The sequence below is a fragment of the Ahaetulla prasina genome, chromosome 15 (genome assembly GCF_028640845.1).
Source record: "Ahaetulla prasina isolate Xishuangbanna chromosome 15, ASM2864084v1, whole genome shotgun sequence".
Classification (NCBI taxonomy): Eukaryota; Metazoa; Chordata; class Lepidosauria; order Squamata; family Colubridae; genus Ahaetulla; species Ahaetulla prasina.
In genome coordinates, this window is record NC_080553.1 from 397,255 (window position 1) to 416,566 (window position 19,312).

A 19,312-nucleotide genomic window follows, 5' to 3' on the forward strand; every position below is an offset into this window, starting at 1 on the left:
CAGTTGGGGGGTTTGGGAGTGGGAGGCACCATTTTACGGTGGTTCTCCTCCTACCTCTCCGACCGTTCGCAGACGGTGTTGACAGGAGGGCAGAGATCGACCGCTAGGCAACTCACGTGTGGGGTGCCGCAGGGGTCGATTCTCTCACCCCTCCTGTTCACCATTTATATGAAGCCGCTGGGAGAGGTCATTTGTGGTTTTGGGGTGAGCTGCCAGCTGTATGCCGACGACACTCAGCTGTACATCTCCACCCTGAACCACCCCAACGAAGCCATCGATGTGATGACTCGGTGTCTTGAAGCCGTTCAGGTCTGGATGGGGACGAACAGGCTCCGACTCAACCCATGCAAGACGGAGTGGCTGTGGATGCCAGCAGCCCGGCACAGTCAGCTTACCCCATTGCTGACTGTGGGGGGCGAATCGTTGGCTCCCAGGGAATCGGTGCACAATTTAGGCGTTCTCCTGGACGTACGGCTGTCTTTAGAAGATCATTTGACGGCCGTCACCGGGGAGCTTTTTGTCAGGTTCGCCTGATTCGCCAATTGCACCCTTTCCTGGACCAGGACTCGTTATGCACAGTCACTCATGCCCTTGTCACTTCCCGCCTGGATTACTGCAATGCTCTCTACATGGGGCTCCCCTTGAAGAGCATCCGGAGGCTCCAACTGGTACAGAATGTGGCCACGCGGGGGATTGAGGGAGCTCCTCGTAGCTCCCATGTAACACCTCTCCTGCGCGGGCTGCATTGGTTGCCGGTGGTCTTCCGGGTGTGCTTCAAGGTGTTGGTTATCACCTTTAAAGTGCTCCATGGCATCGGACCGGGATATTTATGGGACCGCCTGCTGCCGCCAGTTACCTCCCATTGTCCGGTGCATCCAGTCCGCTCTCACAGGGAGGGCCTCCTTAGGGTGCCATCAGCCAACCAATGGCATTCTCTGTGGGGGCCCCGGCTTTGTGGAACGAGCTGCCGGTGGGACTCCATTTTCTCCCTGATCTTCAGACCTTTAAACGTGAGCTCAAGACTTTCTTTTTCCACCAAGTGGGGCTGGCCTGATTGATTGATTTTAATAATTGGGGATTTTAGCGGGCTTTTAATAGGGGTTTTTTCTTTGTATTTTTATCTAATAGTTTTAAGTATACAGCAGTTAATAAGATTTTTAATTTTTGTTATGGTATTTTAAATGGTTTTTGTATCATTGTCGTTTTATTTGCTGTACACTGCCCTGAGTCTTCGGAGAAGGGCGGTATAAAAATGTGAATAATAAATAAATAAAATAAATAAATAAATAAGTGGTGCTTCCATCGCCTCCGTCCCTGTCCATCATTGTCGCCCATATGAAAAGGAAGACACGTCGAACAGAGACCACAATGCCTCCGACGTTCCTCTCGTCTCCGGCTCAGTCCTCCGAGAGTATCTGGAAATGCCGTCCAAGGGGCCATCTTCATCACCTCCCACGCCCCTCCTGGCAAGTCCAAGCCACTCCCCAAAGGATCCGGACGTCAAAAACGCCGCAGTTGGTCTTGCAGCTAGAGGAACAAGGCAGAAACGTCGATCCGGCCGGACCACCATCTCCCTCCTGCGGCACATCAAGGCCGCTATCCTTCGTCGCTCACCCCTTCTCCAGCACTGTGCGCGGCAACCGTGGGTACCAAGAGGCCGAAGACCTCACCCAACGACCACCGAGCAGATGTTCCACCGGGCCGGAGAATGCTGTCTGTGGGGGAGATGTTCCAGCAGGCCAGGGAGGGGGCCGGGAGATGGGGTAGATGGGTAAACAATGGTATCAGCCTCCACATGGTCGTCAAGTCCACCGCTCGCCCCTGCACTCAGCGGGGGGGATGTTCCAACGAGTTGGGAACCAGAAGAAAGGGAGGTGCAGTCCAGGGGCGCAATCAGCGGCGCCGATGAATGGACGCCGCCCTCAGCTGGGAACACGCCGCCCCATCACCACGTTTCCACATGGCCGCCTCCACACCGATCCTCACCGCCAGCGGAGGGATGTTCCAACGAGATGGGGCCAAAAGGCTGAGAAACGCAGTCTGGGCGCAGCGGTGGAGATGGCACATGCCTTCTGGTAATTCCACTATAAAGTCCATGGAAATTTCTTTCCAAGGTGCTTGAGGTTTTGCTACTGGTTGAAGGATCCCTGGGGTTTTCCCTGGTCTTTGGCTGAAGAACAGAGTTTAAGACTACTCCCTGTAGGCCATAAGAGAGTACTCAGAATTGGAAACATTCCAAGGAGAAATTGAAAGTAGCAACTGGCAAAACAGCTTTCAATTGTCCCTTAGAATGTTTCCAGTTTTATTCAAAACAGCAGTCAGAGCTGTTTTACTTCAAAACAATGACCAAGAGGTCTTGCAACCTTGCGCTTATATCTCAGAAAACCATCAGAAACTGACAGTGGGCACTATGGGAAAAAGAGTCATATGTGGTGTGTTGGGCACTCACATTTTTTAGAAGGGGGAAAAACCCCTTTCAAAGTATGGACAGACCATAAGAACCTGGAAGCTTTAAAAACACTCTAAAAATTGTCTCAGAAACAAGTCCGCTGGACCCAATACTTAAACTGATTCACCTTCACACTGCACTGAAGTGAAGCAAAGCAGGCTGAAGCATTTACGATGGCAGACCTGGCACTGGAGGCTTAGGACTTGCTCTCAATCACTCTGAACCAGGCTTTTCTCCTTCCCCTTAATGGGATTTAGTGGCTTCTAGGTGAATGGTCAATCCCAAATGTTGCAACCATGATCACTACCTGATCTTCAAGTCTTCCAAAGATTTTCCTCATACTGCAGAAGGACATAATCTGGGTGTTGGATTCCTAGTCCTCAAACTTTCCTCAGTTAGCTGCCCTTTTTCACATTTCACTCTAGACAGCAATATCAGCAGCTCCTGTTACTGATCAGCCCAAAGGATTACGAAAGTCCAGAGGAGGAATTCATCCATCTCCTGGCTTCAGATCAGTTGCTGGCAGCATGCTAAAGAGGAAGGAGGGGTGGGGAAAATGGTGACCTCAAGCAGATTTATCTGCTTCTTGAAATTGTTAATCCAACATTGCATGCCATCCTCCAATAGCCAACAAGAGTAGAAATCACTGAATTCTGGGTCATAGTTCTCCTAAATATCCAGATTCAGTTAATGAAACTTGATCAGCCTGACAACTGCCAGCTGGAGAGCAGCAGGATCCCCTCCAGAAAATGACAGTCAGTTTCTTCTTGGAGTTTGTGAGTATACTGCCTGTTGGGGGGTTAACCCTCAGGTCCCCACTTGGAAAGCTAACTGCAACATTCATCTTTGATGGAAATATGCACAAACTGTTCCTTAGGCAACAGAGCTGAAATATTTTTTAAGTTCTAAAAAACAACATGGTATTCAAAACCGGCTCAGACAGATGCCTCCTTGACTCACTGGGGTATATGGGGTAGAGGTAGGAGGTAGGGAATAAATAAATTGTTTTTTCTGTAGATTAAACAGGCAAGAGCCACAAACTGTTGAAGATTTTGCTGGAGTCTTGGGAGAAAACCCTTCATCAACCAAGTTAGTCAGTCCATCAAAGATGGAGGAAAGCTTAGTGTCATACAATATAAGTCATACTGGCTTCTATTTATTGTAGTACCACTGTCCAAGTGCTCACAAATGTACAACTTGTTAATTTATCTAAGGACATTACTCCTGCAGTGTCTTAGAACATAGAACATACAATAATAGAATTGGAAGGGACCTTGGAGGAGGTCCTGGAGATCCTATATTATTCTGGACAAATGCCTGTCCAGTTTCTTCTGGAGTCAAGCTGTTCCACTGACTAATTTTCTCATTGTCAGGAAATTTCTCTTTAGTTCTAGGCTTTTTAATAACTGCATAAGAGATTGGAAAAGAGATTGGACAGTCGTTTATCTAGAATGATATAGGGTCTCCTGCATTAGCAGGGTGTTGGACTTCCAAGGTCCTTCCAACTCTGTATTAAACAATTTCATATTTGGCACAGATTTTATTATCCATGATTGAGACACTGTATCCTATATAATTCCGTAAAAAATTTTTCATTCTCTGAGCTACCTGCAAACTGGTTTCTGGCTTCATATTTCATTATTTGTATTCTTTTTTGGTAGTAATTCTGTATCTTCCGCCCATTACTTCTTATCCTGCAATCAAATGCTTTGGAGAATAGATTGACTCATTCTTCTCTGTAATAGCCCCTCAAGTACTGAAAGACTGCTCTCATTATCATCTCTAGGTCTTCTCCTTGTTAGACTGGACATACCTAATTTTCTCAATTGTCAGGAAATTTCTCTTTAGTTCTAGGCTTTTTAATAACTGCATAAGAGATTGGAAAAGAGATTGGAAAAGAGATTGGACAGTCGTTTATCTAGAATGATATAGGGTCTCCTGCATTAGCAGGGTGTTGGATTCCTAGTCCTCAAACTTTCCTCAGTTAGCTGCCCTTTTTCACATTTCACTCTAGACAGCAATATCAGCAGCTCCTGTTACTGATCAGCCCAAAGGATTACGAAAGTCCAGAGGAGGAATTCATCCATCTCCTGGCTTCAGATCAGTTGCTGGCAGCATGCTAAAGAGGAAGGCGGGGTGGGGAGAATGGTGACCTCAAGCAGATTTATCTGCTTCTTGAAATTGTTAATCCAACATTGCATGCCATCCTCCAATAGCCAACAAGAGTAGAAATCACTGAATTCTGGGTCATAGTTCTCCTAAATATCCAGATTCAGTTAATGAAACTTGATCAGCCTGACAACTGCCAGCTGGAGAGCAGCAGGATCCTCCAGAAAATGACAGTCAGTTTCTTCTGGAGTCAAGCTGTTCCACTGACTAATTTTCTCATTGTCAGGAAATTTCTCTTTAGTTCTAGGCTTTTTAATAACTGCATAAGAGATTGGAAAAGAGATTGGACAGTCGTTTATCTAGAATGATATAGGGTCTCCTGCATTAGCAGGGTGTTGGATTCCTAGTCCTCAAACTTTCCTCAGTTAGCTGCCCTTTTTCACATTTCACTCTAGACAGCAATATCAGCAGCTCCTGTTACTGATCAGCCCAAAGGATTACGAAAGTCCAGAGGAGGAATTCATCCATCTCCTGGCTTCAGATCAGTTGCTGGCAGCATGCTAAAGAGGAAGGAGGGGTGGGGAAAATGGTGACCTCAAGCAGATTTATCTGCTTCTTGAAATTGTTAATCCAACATTGCATGCCATCCTCCAATAGCCAACAAGAGTAGAAATCACTGAATTCTGGGTCATAGTTCTCCTAAATATCCAGATTCAGTTAATGAAACTTGATCAGCCTGACAACTGCCAGCTGGAGAGCAGCAGGATCCCCTCCAGAAAATGACAGTCAGTTTCTTCTTGGAGTTTGTGAGTATACTGCCTGTTGGGGGTTAACCCTCAGGTCCCCACTTGGAAAGCTAACTGCAACATTCATCTTTGATGGAAATATGCACAAACTGTTGAAGATTTTGCTGGAGTCTTGGGAGAAAACCCTTCATCAACCAAGTTAGTCAGTCCATCAAAGATGGAGGAAAGCTTAGTGTCATACAATATAAGTCATACTGGCTTCTATTTATTGTAGTACCACTGTCCAAGTGCTCACAAATGTACAACTTGTTAATTTATCTAAGGACATTACTCCTGCAGTGTCTTAGAACATAGAACATACAATAATAGAATTGGAAGGGACCTTGGAGGAGGTCCTGGAGATCCTATATTATTCTGGACAAATGCCTGTCCAGTTTCTTCTGGAGTCAAGCTGTTCCACTGACTAATTTTCTCAATTGTTCATTATATTGTTTAGCCCCCAGATCCTTTATCACCCTTGTTACTCTTCTCTGCATTCTTTCTATGGTCTCAATATTTTTTGTATTATGATGACCAGAATTGGATGCAGTATTCCAACTCACTGGTGCAATAGAAAGCAGTAGTATCACATCATGTGATCTTGAAACAATCCCTCTGTTGATGTAGCCTAGGACTGCATTGGCTTTTTCAGCAGTTGCAACTGTCCAGCTAGAAAGTCCAAAAAGAGAATACCTGGGACATTGTGCTTCCCCAAGGTAAAGCTTTATTCAATACACTACATTGGCCCAGAGGAAGTGAAACCAGCTCTGGTTTTCCCACACATAATCCCACATAGTTAAACTTGCTTTTTCCCTTTGGCCATTCTCCTCAGTTCTTTGCATTGTCCAATTAAACCCACTTCTTTTGTTATGGTAACAGTCCAGATCGTTCAAGCACCTGCATTGTATGACCTTGGGGATGGCAGCAGGGTCTCACAATCTGCAGAGTCTTGGCATTCCATTCCTTCCCTGACATTCCAACCACTTCCCTCCCTTGTTGTCAAGCTGTGTGCAAAGGAGCAACTTGAAAGAGCGAATCACTCTTGGTAGTGCTGGCTCATGTTTAAGTGATTGTTCACTAGACTGCTATTGTAGATCCCTCTGACAGCTACTGCGGTTGAGCCAGCTGCCACCTATTCTATACTTGTGTATTTGTTTTTTCTTGCCTAAGTGTAGGCACTACTGAATTGAATTTTCTTGGACAAGGCCCAGTGTTCTAGTCTGTCAAAGTCCTTCTGGATCTTGAGCCTATCTTCTATTGGCTGTTGGCTAGTCCCTCCAGTTTGGTGTCATCTGCAAATTTATGATCCTTTATGAAGATGTTGAAGAGTACTGGGCCCAAGACAGAACCTTAAAGTGCTCCACTGCATGTTTCCCTTTATGTAGATATAGTTCCATTGAGAACTGCATATTGAGTGTGATCTATTGGAGATGCTATCTATCCCCCATTGTTACCAAAAAGTAATAACTTGGTAAGTAATTTTTTTAAAACCCAATTAAAAGTAAAACTTTATCACCCTTGTTACTCTTCTCTGCATTCTTTCTATGGTCTCAATATTTTTTGTATTATGATGACCAGAATTGGATGCAGTATTCCAACTCACTGGTGCAATAGAAAGCAGTAGTATCACATCATGTGATCTTGAAACAATCCCTCTGTTGATGTAGCCTAGGACTGCATTGGCTTTTTCAGCAGTTGCAACTGTCCAGCTAGAAAGTCCAAAAAGAGAATACCTGGGACATTGTGCTTCCCCAAGGTAAAGCTTTATTCAATACACTACATTGGCCCAGAGGAAGTGAAACCAGCTCTGGTTTTCCCACACATAATCCCACATAGTTAAACTTGCTTTTTCCCTTTGGCCATTCTCCTCAGTTCTTTGCATTGTCCAATTAACTTGGTAAGTAATTTTTAAAACCCAATTAAAAGTAAAACTTTATCACCCTTGTTACTCTTCTCTGCATTCTTTCTATGGTCTCAATATTTTTTGTATTATGATGACCAGAATTGGATGCAGTATTCCAACTCACTAGTGCAATAGAAAGCAGTAGTATCACATCATGTGATCTTGAAACAATCCCTCTGTTGATGTAGCCTAGGACTGCATTGGCTTTTTCAGCAGTTGCAACTGTCCAGCTAGAAAGTCCAAAAAGAGAATACCTGGGACATTGTGCTTCCCCAAGGTAAAGCTTTATTCAATACACTACGTTGGCCCAGAGGAAGTGAAACCAGCTCTGGTTTTCCCACACATAATCCCACATAGTTAAACTTGCTTTTTCCCTTTGGCCATTCTCCTCAGTTCTTTGCATTGTCCAATTAACCCCACTTCTTTTGTTATGGTAACAGTCCAGATCGTTCAAGCACCTGCATTGTATGACCTTGGGGATGGCAGCAGGGTCTCACAATCTGCAGAGTCTTGGCATTCCATTCCTTCCCTGACATTCCAACCACTTCCCTCCCTTGTTGTCAAGCTGCGTGCAAAGGAGCAACTTGAAAGAGCGAATCACTCTTGGTAGTGCTGGCTCATGTTTAAGTGATTGTTCACTAGACTGCTATTGTAGATCCCTCTGACAGCTACTGCGGTTGAGCCAGCTGCCACCTATTCTATACTTGTGTATTTGTTTTTTCTTGGCTAAGTGTAGGCACTACTGAATTGAATTTTCTTGGATAAGGCCCAGTGTTCTAGTCTGTCAAAGTCCTTCTGGATCTTGAGCCTATCTTCTATTGGCTGTTGGCTAGTCCCTCCAGTTTGGTGTCATCTGCAAATTTATGATCCTTTATGAAGATGTTGAAGAGTACTGGGCCCAAGACAGAACCTTAAAGTGCTCCACTGCATGTTTCCCTTTATGTAGATATAGTTCCATTGAGGACTGCATATTGAGTGTGATCTATTGGTGATGCTATATATCCCCCATTGTTACCAAAAAGTAATAACTTGGTAAGTAATTTTTTTAAAACCCAATTAAAAGTAAAACTTTATCACTCCCTGCCCCCGAGTCTCAGTCACATGGTCCAATCAGCATACAGCCCAGTTGCTAGATGACCTCAGTCTCTACCCTGCAGACACCTGCACAAACATCCTTGATTCCCAGGGAAAGAATTTTATTTTGACTACAACACCCGAGCTAATCTCTAAAACCCCATCCCTGGCCCTTTCATTCCAGGCTGAATCAGCCCTGAAGGAGTGAGAAAATAAACCACCCTAGAGATTTAAAAAAAGGGCCACAGTTCAGCCAACTTGCAAAATGGAAGGTCCTCAACCATTATTTCTTTTCCACTTTCTCCTGACATTAACCCAGCCTGCTTTGACAGAGGGCTTTGACACTCTGATCATTGCATGATTCACCTTGTACCTGCTTACAGGCAAAGACTTAAAACCACAAAACCAACAATTAAATCAATGAAGACCTGGACTGAGGAGGCAAAATTAAAGCTACAGGACTGCTTTGACTGCACTGATTGGAATATTTTTGAAGATACCTCTGCAGACCTGGGTAAACTCACAGATACTGTAACATCATATGTCAGCTTCTGTGAAGATTTATGTGTACCGACAAGGAACTTGCGAATATACAGTAACAACAAACCTTGGTTCACACCTAAACTTAAGCAGCTACACCATTCCAAAGAGGAAGCCTACAGAAAAGGTGATAAAATGCTGCACAATCAGGCCAGAAATGTACTAACAAGGGAGATCAGAGCAGCAAAAAGAAGCTACTCTGAAAAGCTAAAGAATCAGTTCTCAACAAATGAACCAGCAAACATGTGGAAAACTCTTTAAAATATCATGGCAAACCTCCTTCCCAGGCTGAAGGAAATCAACAACTGGCAGATGACCTGAATGAATTTTACTGCAGGTTTGAAAGGAAACTACAGCCACCTATCTCCACAACCCCCATCTCAGACACACCAACAACAGCCAAGCCTCCTACAACTGACCCCATCCCATTGGGTTCACGACCCCTAGTGATTACAGAAAAGGAAGTGCAGGACCTATTTCACAGTCAAAAACCAGGAAAAGCTCCAGGCCCAGACAAGATAACTCCTTCTTGCTTAAAAGTCTGTGCTGACCAATTGGCCCCCATCTTCACCCATATTTTCAATAAATCACTAGAGATGTGCTATGTTCCTTCTTGCTTCAAACGCTCTACCATCATCCCAGTGCCGAAGAAGCCCACCATCAAGGAACTGAATGACTACAGACCAGTTGCTTTAACATCTGTAGTCATGAAAACCTTTGAAAGGCTAGTGCTTTCCTACTTGAAAACCATCACGGATCCGCTGTTAGACCCCTTGCAATTTGCATACCGAGCAAATAGATCAACAGATGATGCTGTTAATATGGCTCTGCACTACATCCTACAACATCTTGAGTCTCCAAAGACCTATGCAAGGGTCCTTTTTGTAGACTTTAGTTCAGCATTCAATACCATCATTCCAGACACTCTTCTAACTAAGCTAAACCAGCTACAGGTACCGGAACAGACTTGTAAGTGGATCACAAGCTTCCTAACAAACAGGAAGCAGCAGGTGAAGCTAAGCAAGATCACATCAAATACCTGTACAATTAGCACAGGGCCCCCCCAAGGCTGTGTGCTCTCCCCACTTCTCTTCTCTCTGTATACCAATGACTGCATCTCCAATGATCCATCTGTTAAGCTACTGAAGTTCGCAGATGACACAACAGTGATTGGTCTCTGTCAACCTCCACTCCAAGCTTCACTCTGTTTGTGTTATATGTGTGCATTTTGTATTCAGTAGTTAGATTGCAGTGTCAGTATGTTAATGTAAAATAGCCATGAACCTAAGATGTATACTATACTATTCAGATTAACAGAAGAGGGCCCTTTAAGAGTGTCGTCTGACATAAAAGGAGGGGAGGGGGCAGTTAATGTTTGAATCAGCATAAGCGGCAGACACGGGGATTTTCCAACATACCCTGCATTCTTGCCTGACCTTTGTGGGAAGGAGGGACTAACAAGGGGATATGGAATGTTAGCCATATTCTGTCTCAGATCCAACTTTACACTGCTGTTGTCCAGATGTATTTAGTAAAAGTACTTTTCTTTATTTACAAATGAAGTCAAGGTGTATTCTTTCCTAAATATAATCAGAGGCAGCCTGACAGTCTCATTCAAGACAATGACGAATCCTCATATAGACGAGAGGTTGAACGACTAGCCTCATGGTGCAATTGAAACAATCTGGAACTGAACACACTCAAAACCGTAGAAATGGTGATAGAATTTAGGAGAAACTCTTCCATACTTCCACCTCTCACAATACTAGACAACACAGTATCAACAGTAGAAACCTTTAAATTTCTAGGTTCTATCATATCGTAAGATCTAAAATGGACAGCTAACATCAAAAACATGATCAAAAAAGGACAACAAAAAATGTTCTTTCTGCACCAACTCAGTAAGCTCAAACTGCCCAAGGAGCTGCTGATTCAGTTCTACAGAGGAATTACTGAGTCTGTCATTTGCACCTCTATAATTGTCTGGTTCAGTTCTGCAACCCAACAAGAAAGACATAGACTTCAGAGGATTAATTAGAACTGCAGAAAAAATAATTGCTACCAACCTGCCTTCCATTGAGGACCTGTATACTGCACAAATCAAGAAGATTATTGTCCTAAGAGGACAATAAGGGGCGTGCATAAGAGCACAAATGTGCCTACCGTTCCTGTCCTATTGTTCCCTTTCGTTATAACAAATTAATATTGTTGTTGCATACTTTTGCTTATATATTTTTTTCTTTTATAATGTGTTGATTTTCTTATGTTGATGTTTGTGTATACTGTTGTGACAAAATGAAATAAAAAAAAAAAAGAGGGACGTGAAAATATTTACAGATCCCTCACATCCTGGACATAAACTGTTTCAGCTCTTACCCTCAAAACGATGCTATAGAGCACTGCACACCAGAACAACTAGACACAAGAACAGTTTTTTCCCAAAGGCCATCACTCTGCTAAACAATTAATTCCCTCAACACTGTCAAACTATTTATTAAATCTGCACTACTATTAATCTTCTCATCGTTCCCATCACCAATTTCTTTCCACTTATGATTGTATGACTGTAACTTTGTTGCTTGCAATCCTTATGATTTATATTGATATATTGACCATCATTTGTGTTTTAAATGTTGTACCTTGATGAAGGTATCTTTTCTTTTATGTACACTGAGAGCATATGCACCAAGACAAATTCCTTGTGTGTCCAATCACACTTGGCCAATAAAAAATTCTATTCTATTCTATTCTATTCTTGTGTGTCGAATCACACTTGGCCAATAAAAATTCTATTCTATTCTATTCTATTCTATTCTATTCTATTCTATTCTATTCTATTCTATTCTATTGACTTTTTTTTTTTAGCCTGTGAGCTCCTTTTTGAGCCTTTCTAACCAAATGCCCAGGGCTTCGGCAGATGACCTTGCATCCTTCCCCTGTCCTTACCACTTTTTATAGAGGGCCAATCGAGAGCATCCTGTCAGATTATATGACAGTCTGGTTTGGAAGCATTACTGCTTCAGACGGGAAGGCGGCACAGAGAGTTGTGAGGATGGCAGACAAGATTATTGGCAGTTTACTTCTTCTAGCCAGGACACAGCATATAAGCGATGTTTGCGTTCTCTGCAAATGACTCTGACTAGGCCGCAGAAAGACGTTTTAGCTGAAGGACATCCTGTCTGCCTTCTTTTGGTAGATGAGCCTGTTGATCTGAAGACTTGTCCCTGGTTCTCTTGCTTTCACCTGATCTTCTGCTGTACCCACTGTGCAGCTGCAGAGCTTCTTTCTCAGCTGCTTCAACAACAGAGTATGAAAGGAGACTTCTAGAGGACCTAGACCAGAATGTTGTCTTTCCAGGTGCAGTACCGGCAGCTGTTCCAAATGGTGATTGTATTAGGAATGAGTGGGACCCTGCTTATTGGCTTCCAGGTCTCTGTGATCACGTATCCATCCCAGGTAAGTCACAGAAGTTTTAGCAACTCAGTATCTTTTTTTTTTTATTATTTATTTATTTATTTATTTATTTATTTATTTATTTATTTATTTATTTATTTATTTGTCACAACAGTATATATAGGTATAAGCATGTATGCTTATACGAATTGGATACTATGCGAATTGGATACAATCAAAGGGAACATTAGGGACAATATGGCCTTGAGCGAGCTGGTAAGGCCTCCATTAGGAGACAATCTATGTAGCTGAACACACAAATCCTAGTGCATACAGCTTTCTGGCCACTCTCCTTTCCTCTTGGTGTCCTTCTCCAGCTGCACCCTGCTGCCAGAGTCATTCAACTGTTGCCTCTGCTGGGCCAAAGATCACCTCTCATGGGCACTTCTGTTAGCACAATATATACCACCCATCCTTCCTTCAGTCATCAGATCAGGGAGGCTTAGAGGTGACATCACATCATGCCTCCATGCACAAGCTTTCACATGACTTCTATCCAGGGTAGAAACTTCTCTAACTTCTCTTTTATACAAAGAATATCCTGTGTGGTAGAGAGTTGAACCCCATAGAATAACCGCTGACCAGTCACCACTCTGATGAGTCCCAGTAAGAATGCAACTGATGACGGGATGCTTTCCTGTGGGCCAATAGGACTGAATTGTTACAAGAATCTTCTCTCTTCATGGTCATCTAGTGAGTTAGTACTGACACAAAACCCATGCGTTCCCTTTGATTTTATAAATAGCATCTTCACAACAATGCATTTGGTAACAGAACAACAGGTTCTGAGAGGAGGCAGCCATATTTCTTTCCCTACAGGTAATCTGCAGGAAGTCCTTGACCTACAACCATTCAGTCAGCAAACATTCCAAGGTGTTTTTTTTTATTAAAAAAATTATTTTATTTTGATTCGAACATCATCTTCCATTAAACAGTGTGTTGTGGCTTTTCTCGCGGCCAGCGGGCTCGCCACGAAAGGGTCTGTGCAATCCCCGCGCCAGACGGAGTGAGAAATGAATAAGCAGAGTCCAATTCTCCTCGGGGTGAGCAAGCCCCGAGCTAGCTCGAAACAACCCTTTTATTAAGATTAGGGGTTAGGGGTGGGTTACAGAAGGTAAGCAGGGGTGGTTACATATTAGCATATATTCAACACGTGAACACGTGACTGCAAGCACATCCACAAGCCTATGATTTTGGGAGAAAGATCATGATTCTTGGGAGGAGTTTTACCATGAAGTGGTTCTTTGTTCTCTGCTTTTTGCCTACGTGGTACAGCAAACAGAAATACATCTTGAGACATCCTGACTACATACTAATAAATCTCATATAATTGTGTGTAGGAGCAAACTTCTTTTGAAGCTCTGTGAAGTTGACCTTATCAGAGAAGGAATGTTCTGTGGCTATCTCATAGGTGTTGCTACATTTACTGGCAAACATCTTTGTAACCTTGGCATCAAACAGATTTCTGCTTACATGATAACAATTAGCCAGACTTACCTATGCTGATATTTTTGCACATAAGCAATTTCTTGCTCATGCTTATATTTGCACATAAGTAATTTTATAAACAGTTTCATAAAGGGGTTCATATGGCATATCGCAACATCTCCTCTGTTTTTATTTTTTTTGTAGGACCAGACAATCAGTCGGTTTCATGGTGGTGTAAACACAGATATTAGCCATACTATCCTTGTCTATTTCTTTTTCGTCAACCAGGCAGGAATTGTTAGGTGCAGTTTGGGTGTAATCATCTTCGAGTTCTTCAATAGCCAGTAAAGATAAACTTTTAGAAATTGTTCTAACAAAAATAGGTAGAATACAAGGTAAAATTATACATCCTAATGCAATTATACCAACTACAACTATAATAGCTTGTAAACCATATCAAAGTTAAGTCCTTAGTTTTTCTTTGAGTCCTGTACAATGTCAGATGGTCAGTATAGAAGCAGCATTCGTCCTTTAAAGCCACACACAATCCACCTTCTTGGAGAAAGAAAAGGCCAAAGGAGCGATAAATGTCTCTTGTAGGAAGAAAAGAGTCAGTTGCCATCAATCTTTTGATGGTAGGGCTGATATGTCGACCAGGGCCTCAAGGTCTCACCGTTGATGTGGATGTTCGCTGCTGACAGAAATCTCAAAATACAAATCCTTACATGAATACATAAAACAAGAAAAAACCAAACTGTCTTAAAAGGTCTTTTGATCGTTACATGTTTAAAAGACATGAGAAAGGGTCCCCTCCTCCTCCCTTTCTGGGTGAAAAAAGGCATTGTTGGAGGATTAGGGAGGGGGCCAAGGGGGAATAGATAGCTTGCATGTAGAACTGAAATAGAAACAACAAACATACAAATCTCAGTTTTGTTTTTTAACAAAAGTACTATGTGGAAGACAGAGAAAAAGACAATCAATCAATAAAAACCCAACTCCCACCCTTTTTATTTATGTGTGGAAGTTGGTCACTAACAAAACCATGCTATCAAAAACTTTCAAAAACAAACCACATTATATCTTAGCAAAATCACCATCTGTCTTACTTTGCTCATACTTTTCTAACTTCCTAAAACTTTCTCAGCACTAGTATCAAAACATCCTCTTAACTCTCTCTTCACATACTGTAACCTTCTAACTTATCACATCCTATAACTTTCTAACGTATCTCTGAAATAGTTCCTAAAACAGGGCACATATTGTGCTGCTAAAAAAGAAAAAGAAACAATACAAACAGCAAATAAGGGTTTAAACTTTTGGGTGAGTCAGTTTATGTGGAAAACCTGAGTGCATTTTTCAAAAAACAGATAAGAAGATAGCCATTTGTCTGAAATGCTATAGGGTTTCCTGCCTGGGCAGGGGGTTGGACTAGAAGACCTCCAAGGGTCCCTTTCAACTCTCTTTATATATGTTAACAGGTTCAAAAATACAATGCTAGGTTTAATCAGGCAGTTTAAACCTCAAAAAGTTCCAGAAAAAGGAAAATTAAAAATTAAAAGCAAAAGCAAAATTGTATGTAGGGTTAAAAATTAAAATCAAAATTGTTTTCATGGTTAAAAGGTAAAATCAAAAGTGTTTTCAGGATTGAAAATTAGAATCAAAATTGTTTTGTGGTTAAAAAGAAAATATATCTGCATAGTTTTTTACATAGCTTTTTACAAAAGCAATGCTTCCAAAAAGCCTAATTGTCCCTCCCTTCTCAGACAAGAAAGAAGAGAGAAAAAAAAAATGGAGTGGGGGTGAATGGTTCTCCCCCGTAGCCCACCCTTTCCCCTGGCACTGCAAGGAACCAAGGGGGGGTAGTTAAGATAAGCCAGCGAGGAGAGAGAGAGAGAAAAAAAAACTTTTAAAAATAGTCTGAGCTATCGCACCCATGGGGGAAAAGGAGGGGTGCTCTGGGGGAAGGGAGGCAGTGTCCAGTAGCTGAAAGGCAACAGGAACTACAGCATTCTTTCTAGTTGAGGATGGCTGAAGGAGACCGTCTTTAACCAAATACGGTCTGGTGTGTCTGGCTGGAACCCAAAGCACTCGGTCCGGCAGCTGGATGGCTGTGTAACCTCGACCCCAGGTGATGAGATCAGCAGGCCCTTTCCATGTCAGGTCAGGTAATTCGCGGTAGTATACCTGTGGTTTGGGTAGACCTGCAGATGGGGGAGGGGAAAAATGTCGCTCTGCAGCGGTCGCGAGCGGTTGTCCAGTTAAGTTTAAAAAATTCAACACATATAAACAACGATTCAAGGTATCTTGCACTGCTGGGAGGCCAGGGGCATTTTCCCCCTGTTGTTTGGTGTATCGGTCAAGGGCTGTTTTTAATGTCTGGTTGGCGCGTTCTACCAGAGCTTGACCTTGGCTGTTGTATGGAATTCCGAATTTGTGAGTAATGTTCCACCGTCCATGAAGTCTGCAAATGCAGCACTGGTGTAGGCAGGACCATTATCTGTTTTTAGTTCTTTGGGGCATCCCAGCGATGCAAAGGTCCGAATACAATGATTGATTACATGTTTAGTGGCTTCTCCCCTTTGTGGGGTGGCCATGATGAAGCCTGAGAAGGTATCCACTGATACATGTAAGAATTTCCATGGAGCAAAGGATGGATATTGAGTAACATCCATTTGCCAAAGTTGACAGGCCACTGTTCCTCTGGGGTTGACCCCCATCGGAAGAGAGTTACCTTGGCGGCTGCAGGTAGGGCATTGATGTATTATAGCAGATGCCTCAGCAACCGTTAAACCAAATTGTTTCATGAGCGCCTTTTTATTTTGATGAAAATAAGCGTGACTCTCCCAGGGAGATTGGGGAGAGAGAGACAGAACAGATAGTGAAGTACTAACAGAGGCAGCGGCAGCTGCAGCATCGGCCACATTATTGCCTTTTTGAAGTATTCCAGGCAGAGGCTGGTGGCTTCGAATGTGTGAAACATGAAAAGGAAGATGTCGAGCAGAAATGAGTGTTTGTAGTTTGAGAAACAAAGATAGCAGTTCTGCATCGAGGGAGGGAGCCAGATATGACTCATAGAGAGAGCTAATAATTTGAGTGACATATAGACTGTCTAAGATGAGATTGAAAGGTTCATCAGAAAAGTTTTGAAAAGCCAATATAGAAGCAAAGAGTTCTGCTCTCTGGGCAGATTTTTGAGGAGGAGTAATTTTAGTGTACCACTGACCACCTTTCTGCCAAGCACAGGCACCATAAGACTTGCTGCCATCAGCAAAGACAGTGAGGGCATTAGGTAGTGGTTGGGAGAGAAGGGGAATTCAGGAGAAAGGAATGGTTCTTAGAAGTAGCAGTCGTGGGTCTGGGGCGGATGGCAGGAGACTTCTCCTGGCCATTCGGCAAGTGCAAATTGCAATTCATCAGAAACAGACAACAAAGATTCCCAAATAGACAAAGAAAAAGGAACATATAAAATAGATGGTTCTATTCCAGCGAGGAGTTTACTCCTAGATCTAATCTTTGTAATGAGCTGCGCTAATTGTGTAGGCTTTGAAGTTAAAGAAGTGCGTGAAGTGTGAGGAAGATGAAACCATTCTAGGATTAGAAGTTTCTCCTCCTTTTGAACTAATGCCCCAGTAGGGAGCATTACAGTGTTGACAATGAGCATGCCAAATGGGATGTTAGGGGCAAGTCTGTCTACCCATATGTGTTTTAGGGTTAGATTGACTTGATGCATGGCATGCGTTGTTGATCGGTCAGTTGTATACGGTCTGATGGTTGAGAGCCTTGTGTGAGGGCTGTGAACAGTGGAGATAATTGAGCAGTGGTTAGAGCTGTGTAAGAGCGAATCCAATTCAGTGTCCCCAAGTATTGCTGTAGCTGAACTAAAGTGGGCTTGTTTGAAAGGTAGAGGGTTGGCACATTTGGGGCCGCTGACCTGAGAACCGTATATCCTAAATAAGAGAAAGGGGGGTGGGATTGAATTTTTTCTGGGGCAACAGTAAGGCCACCCTTCTGAAGGGTGTGTAAGAGTTTTGGCAATTGCTGTTTGACTGTGCCTGGGGGCCCAGGCACAGCGACAAGAATGTCATCCATATAATAATACACAAGAAAAGAAGGGAACAAAGAACGAAAAGGTTGGAGAATTTTCAATGAAATCAGAATACAACTCATTGGGTTTCTGGCGGATAGAAGCAAAGGAGGAGACGGATGACTTAGGGTCATCCACTTTGAGAAAGGCAGATAAGATTATGGCATTAAGTGGAGGGAACAGGGTACGGGGGGAAGCAGCTTGCAATGCAATGGTGTTAACAGCACCTTCCCCTAGAAGATGGTCAGCGGTGATGCCGGCCGGAGGTTCCTGGCCACCGCCACTCTTACCCCTTGCCGCCAAACAGATTCAAAAATCAGAAATTGCGAAGAGGAAAGAAGCATAGAGGCAATATTTTTCCAATCTTCCGGAATCAATTCATGACCATTGGCCATGGAAGTAAGCAAACCCCTGGTATAAGGACTCTGAATCCCATATTCTGCCACTGCCCTTTTAAGATCTTTAACCATTTTGAAATCAAGGGGTTGATGACCTCGAATTTTTGATTAGGATTTTATGGGTCATCTATAAGGGCAACAGGAAACATTTGCAAATCCTCTAAGGAAAGGTCCCCGTTGCCATCGCTCTCTTCAGTCCAGCTGCGAGAGCAGAATGAGACAGTCTCCCGCCCGCAGTTAGCGGAGGCGGAGGGGGGGCAGATGGTGGAGATGTTTCAGTTAAAGAGGCAATGTTGGAACATTTTACCTCAAGAGATTTTTGCTGCGTGGAGGCATCCTCGTATGGAGGTGGAGATGCAGCGTTGAGCGCCATGGCATCGCTCGAATCTCTGATAGCCTTTTCATAAATCTCCAGGCTAATAACAATTACTTGACAAGTTACAATCAAATCATGATTGGCTTTAGGGGGGTCATTTAAATATTTCAATATGCGCCTCCATTTTTTAGATGTAATATCCCCTGAAGGGGGATAGCTGGGATATTTTTGCCAAATGAATTTCAATAATTTGACTAGATCATTTGCTGAAATTGAGGGTAAAGGTTTGCCATGGTTCATACAAATAATTTTTGCAGCCTTAATAAGGTCTCCAAGTTCTTGGAGGTGCGTAACCTGGCCCTTGGACAACCCGTTCCCCATACTTACTAAGTCTTACGACTGCGGAGCGCCTCACTGGCGAAAGTACGGGGGCATCAAGGCGAACAACCAGGACCGGGGATCAAATCACGTCGGGGTCACCAGTTGTGGCTTTTCTCGCGGCCAGCGGGCTCGCCACGAAAGGGTCCGGGCAATGCAATCCCAGCCAGACGGAGTGAGAAATGAATAAGCAGAGTCCAATTCTCCTCGGGTGAGCAAGCCCGAGCTAGCTCGAAACAACCCTTTTATTAAGATTAGGGGTTAGGGGTGGTTACAGAAGGTAAGCAGGGAGGTTACATATTAGCATATATTCAACACGTGAACACGTGACTACAAGCACATCCACAAGCCTATGATTTTGGGAGAAAGATCATGATTCTTGGGAGGAGTTTTAC

At 43.2% G+C, this 19,312-nt stretch overlaps 1 protein-coding gene across 1 annotated transcript in view; it reads left to right on the forward strand.

Moving 5' to 3' along the window:
- Positions 1–1,909: 1,909 nt before the first annotated feature.
- The window catches only part of LOC131185831 (solute carrier family 2, facilitated glucose transporter member 11-like), a 95,022-nt gene continuing 77,619 nt past the window's right edge, over positions 1,910–19,312 (forward strand). Inside the window, exons 1-2 of the mRNA XM_058158735.1 lie at positions 1,910–2,038; positions 12,218–12,316. Of these exons, the coding sequence (XP_058014718.1) occupies positions 1,910–2,038; positions 12,218–12,316 (228 nt within the window). The remainder of the gene's footprint in view (positions 2,039–12,217; positions 12,317–19,312) is intronic.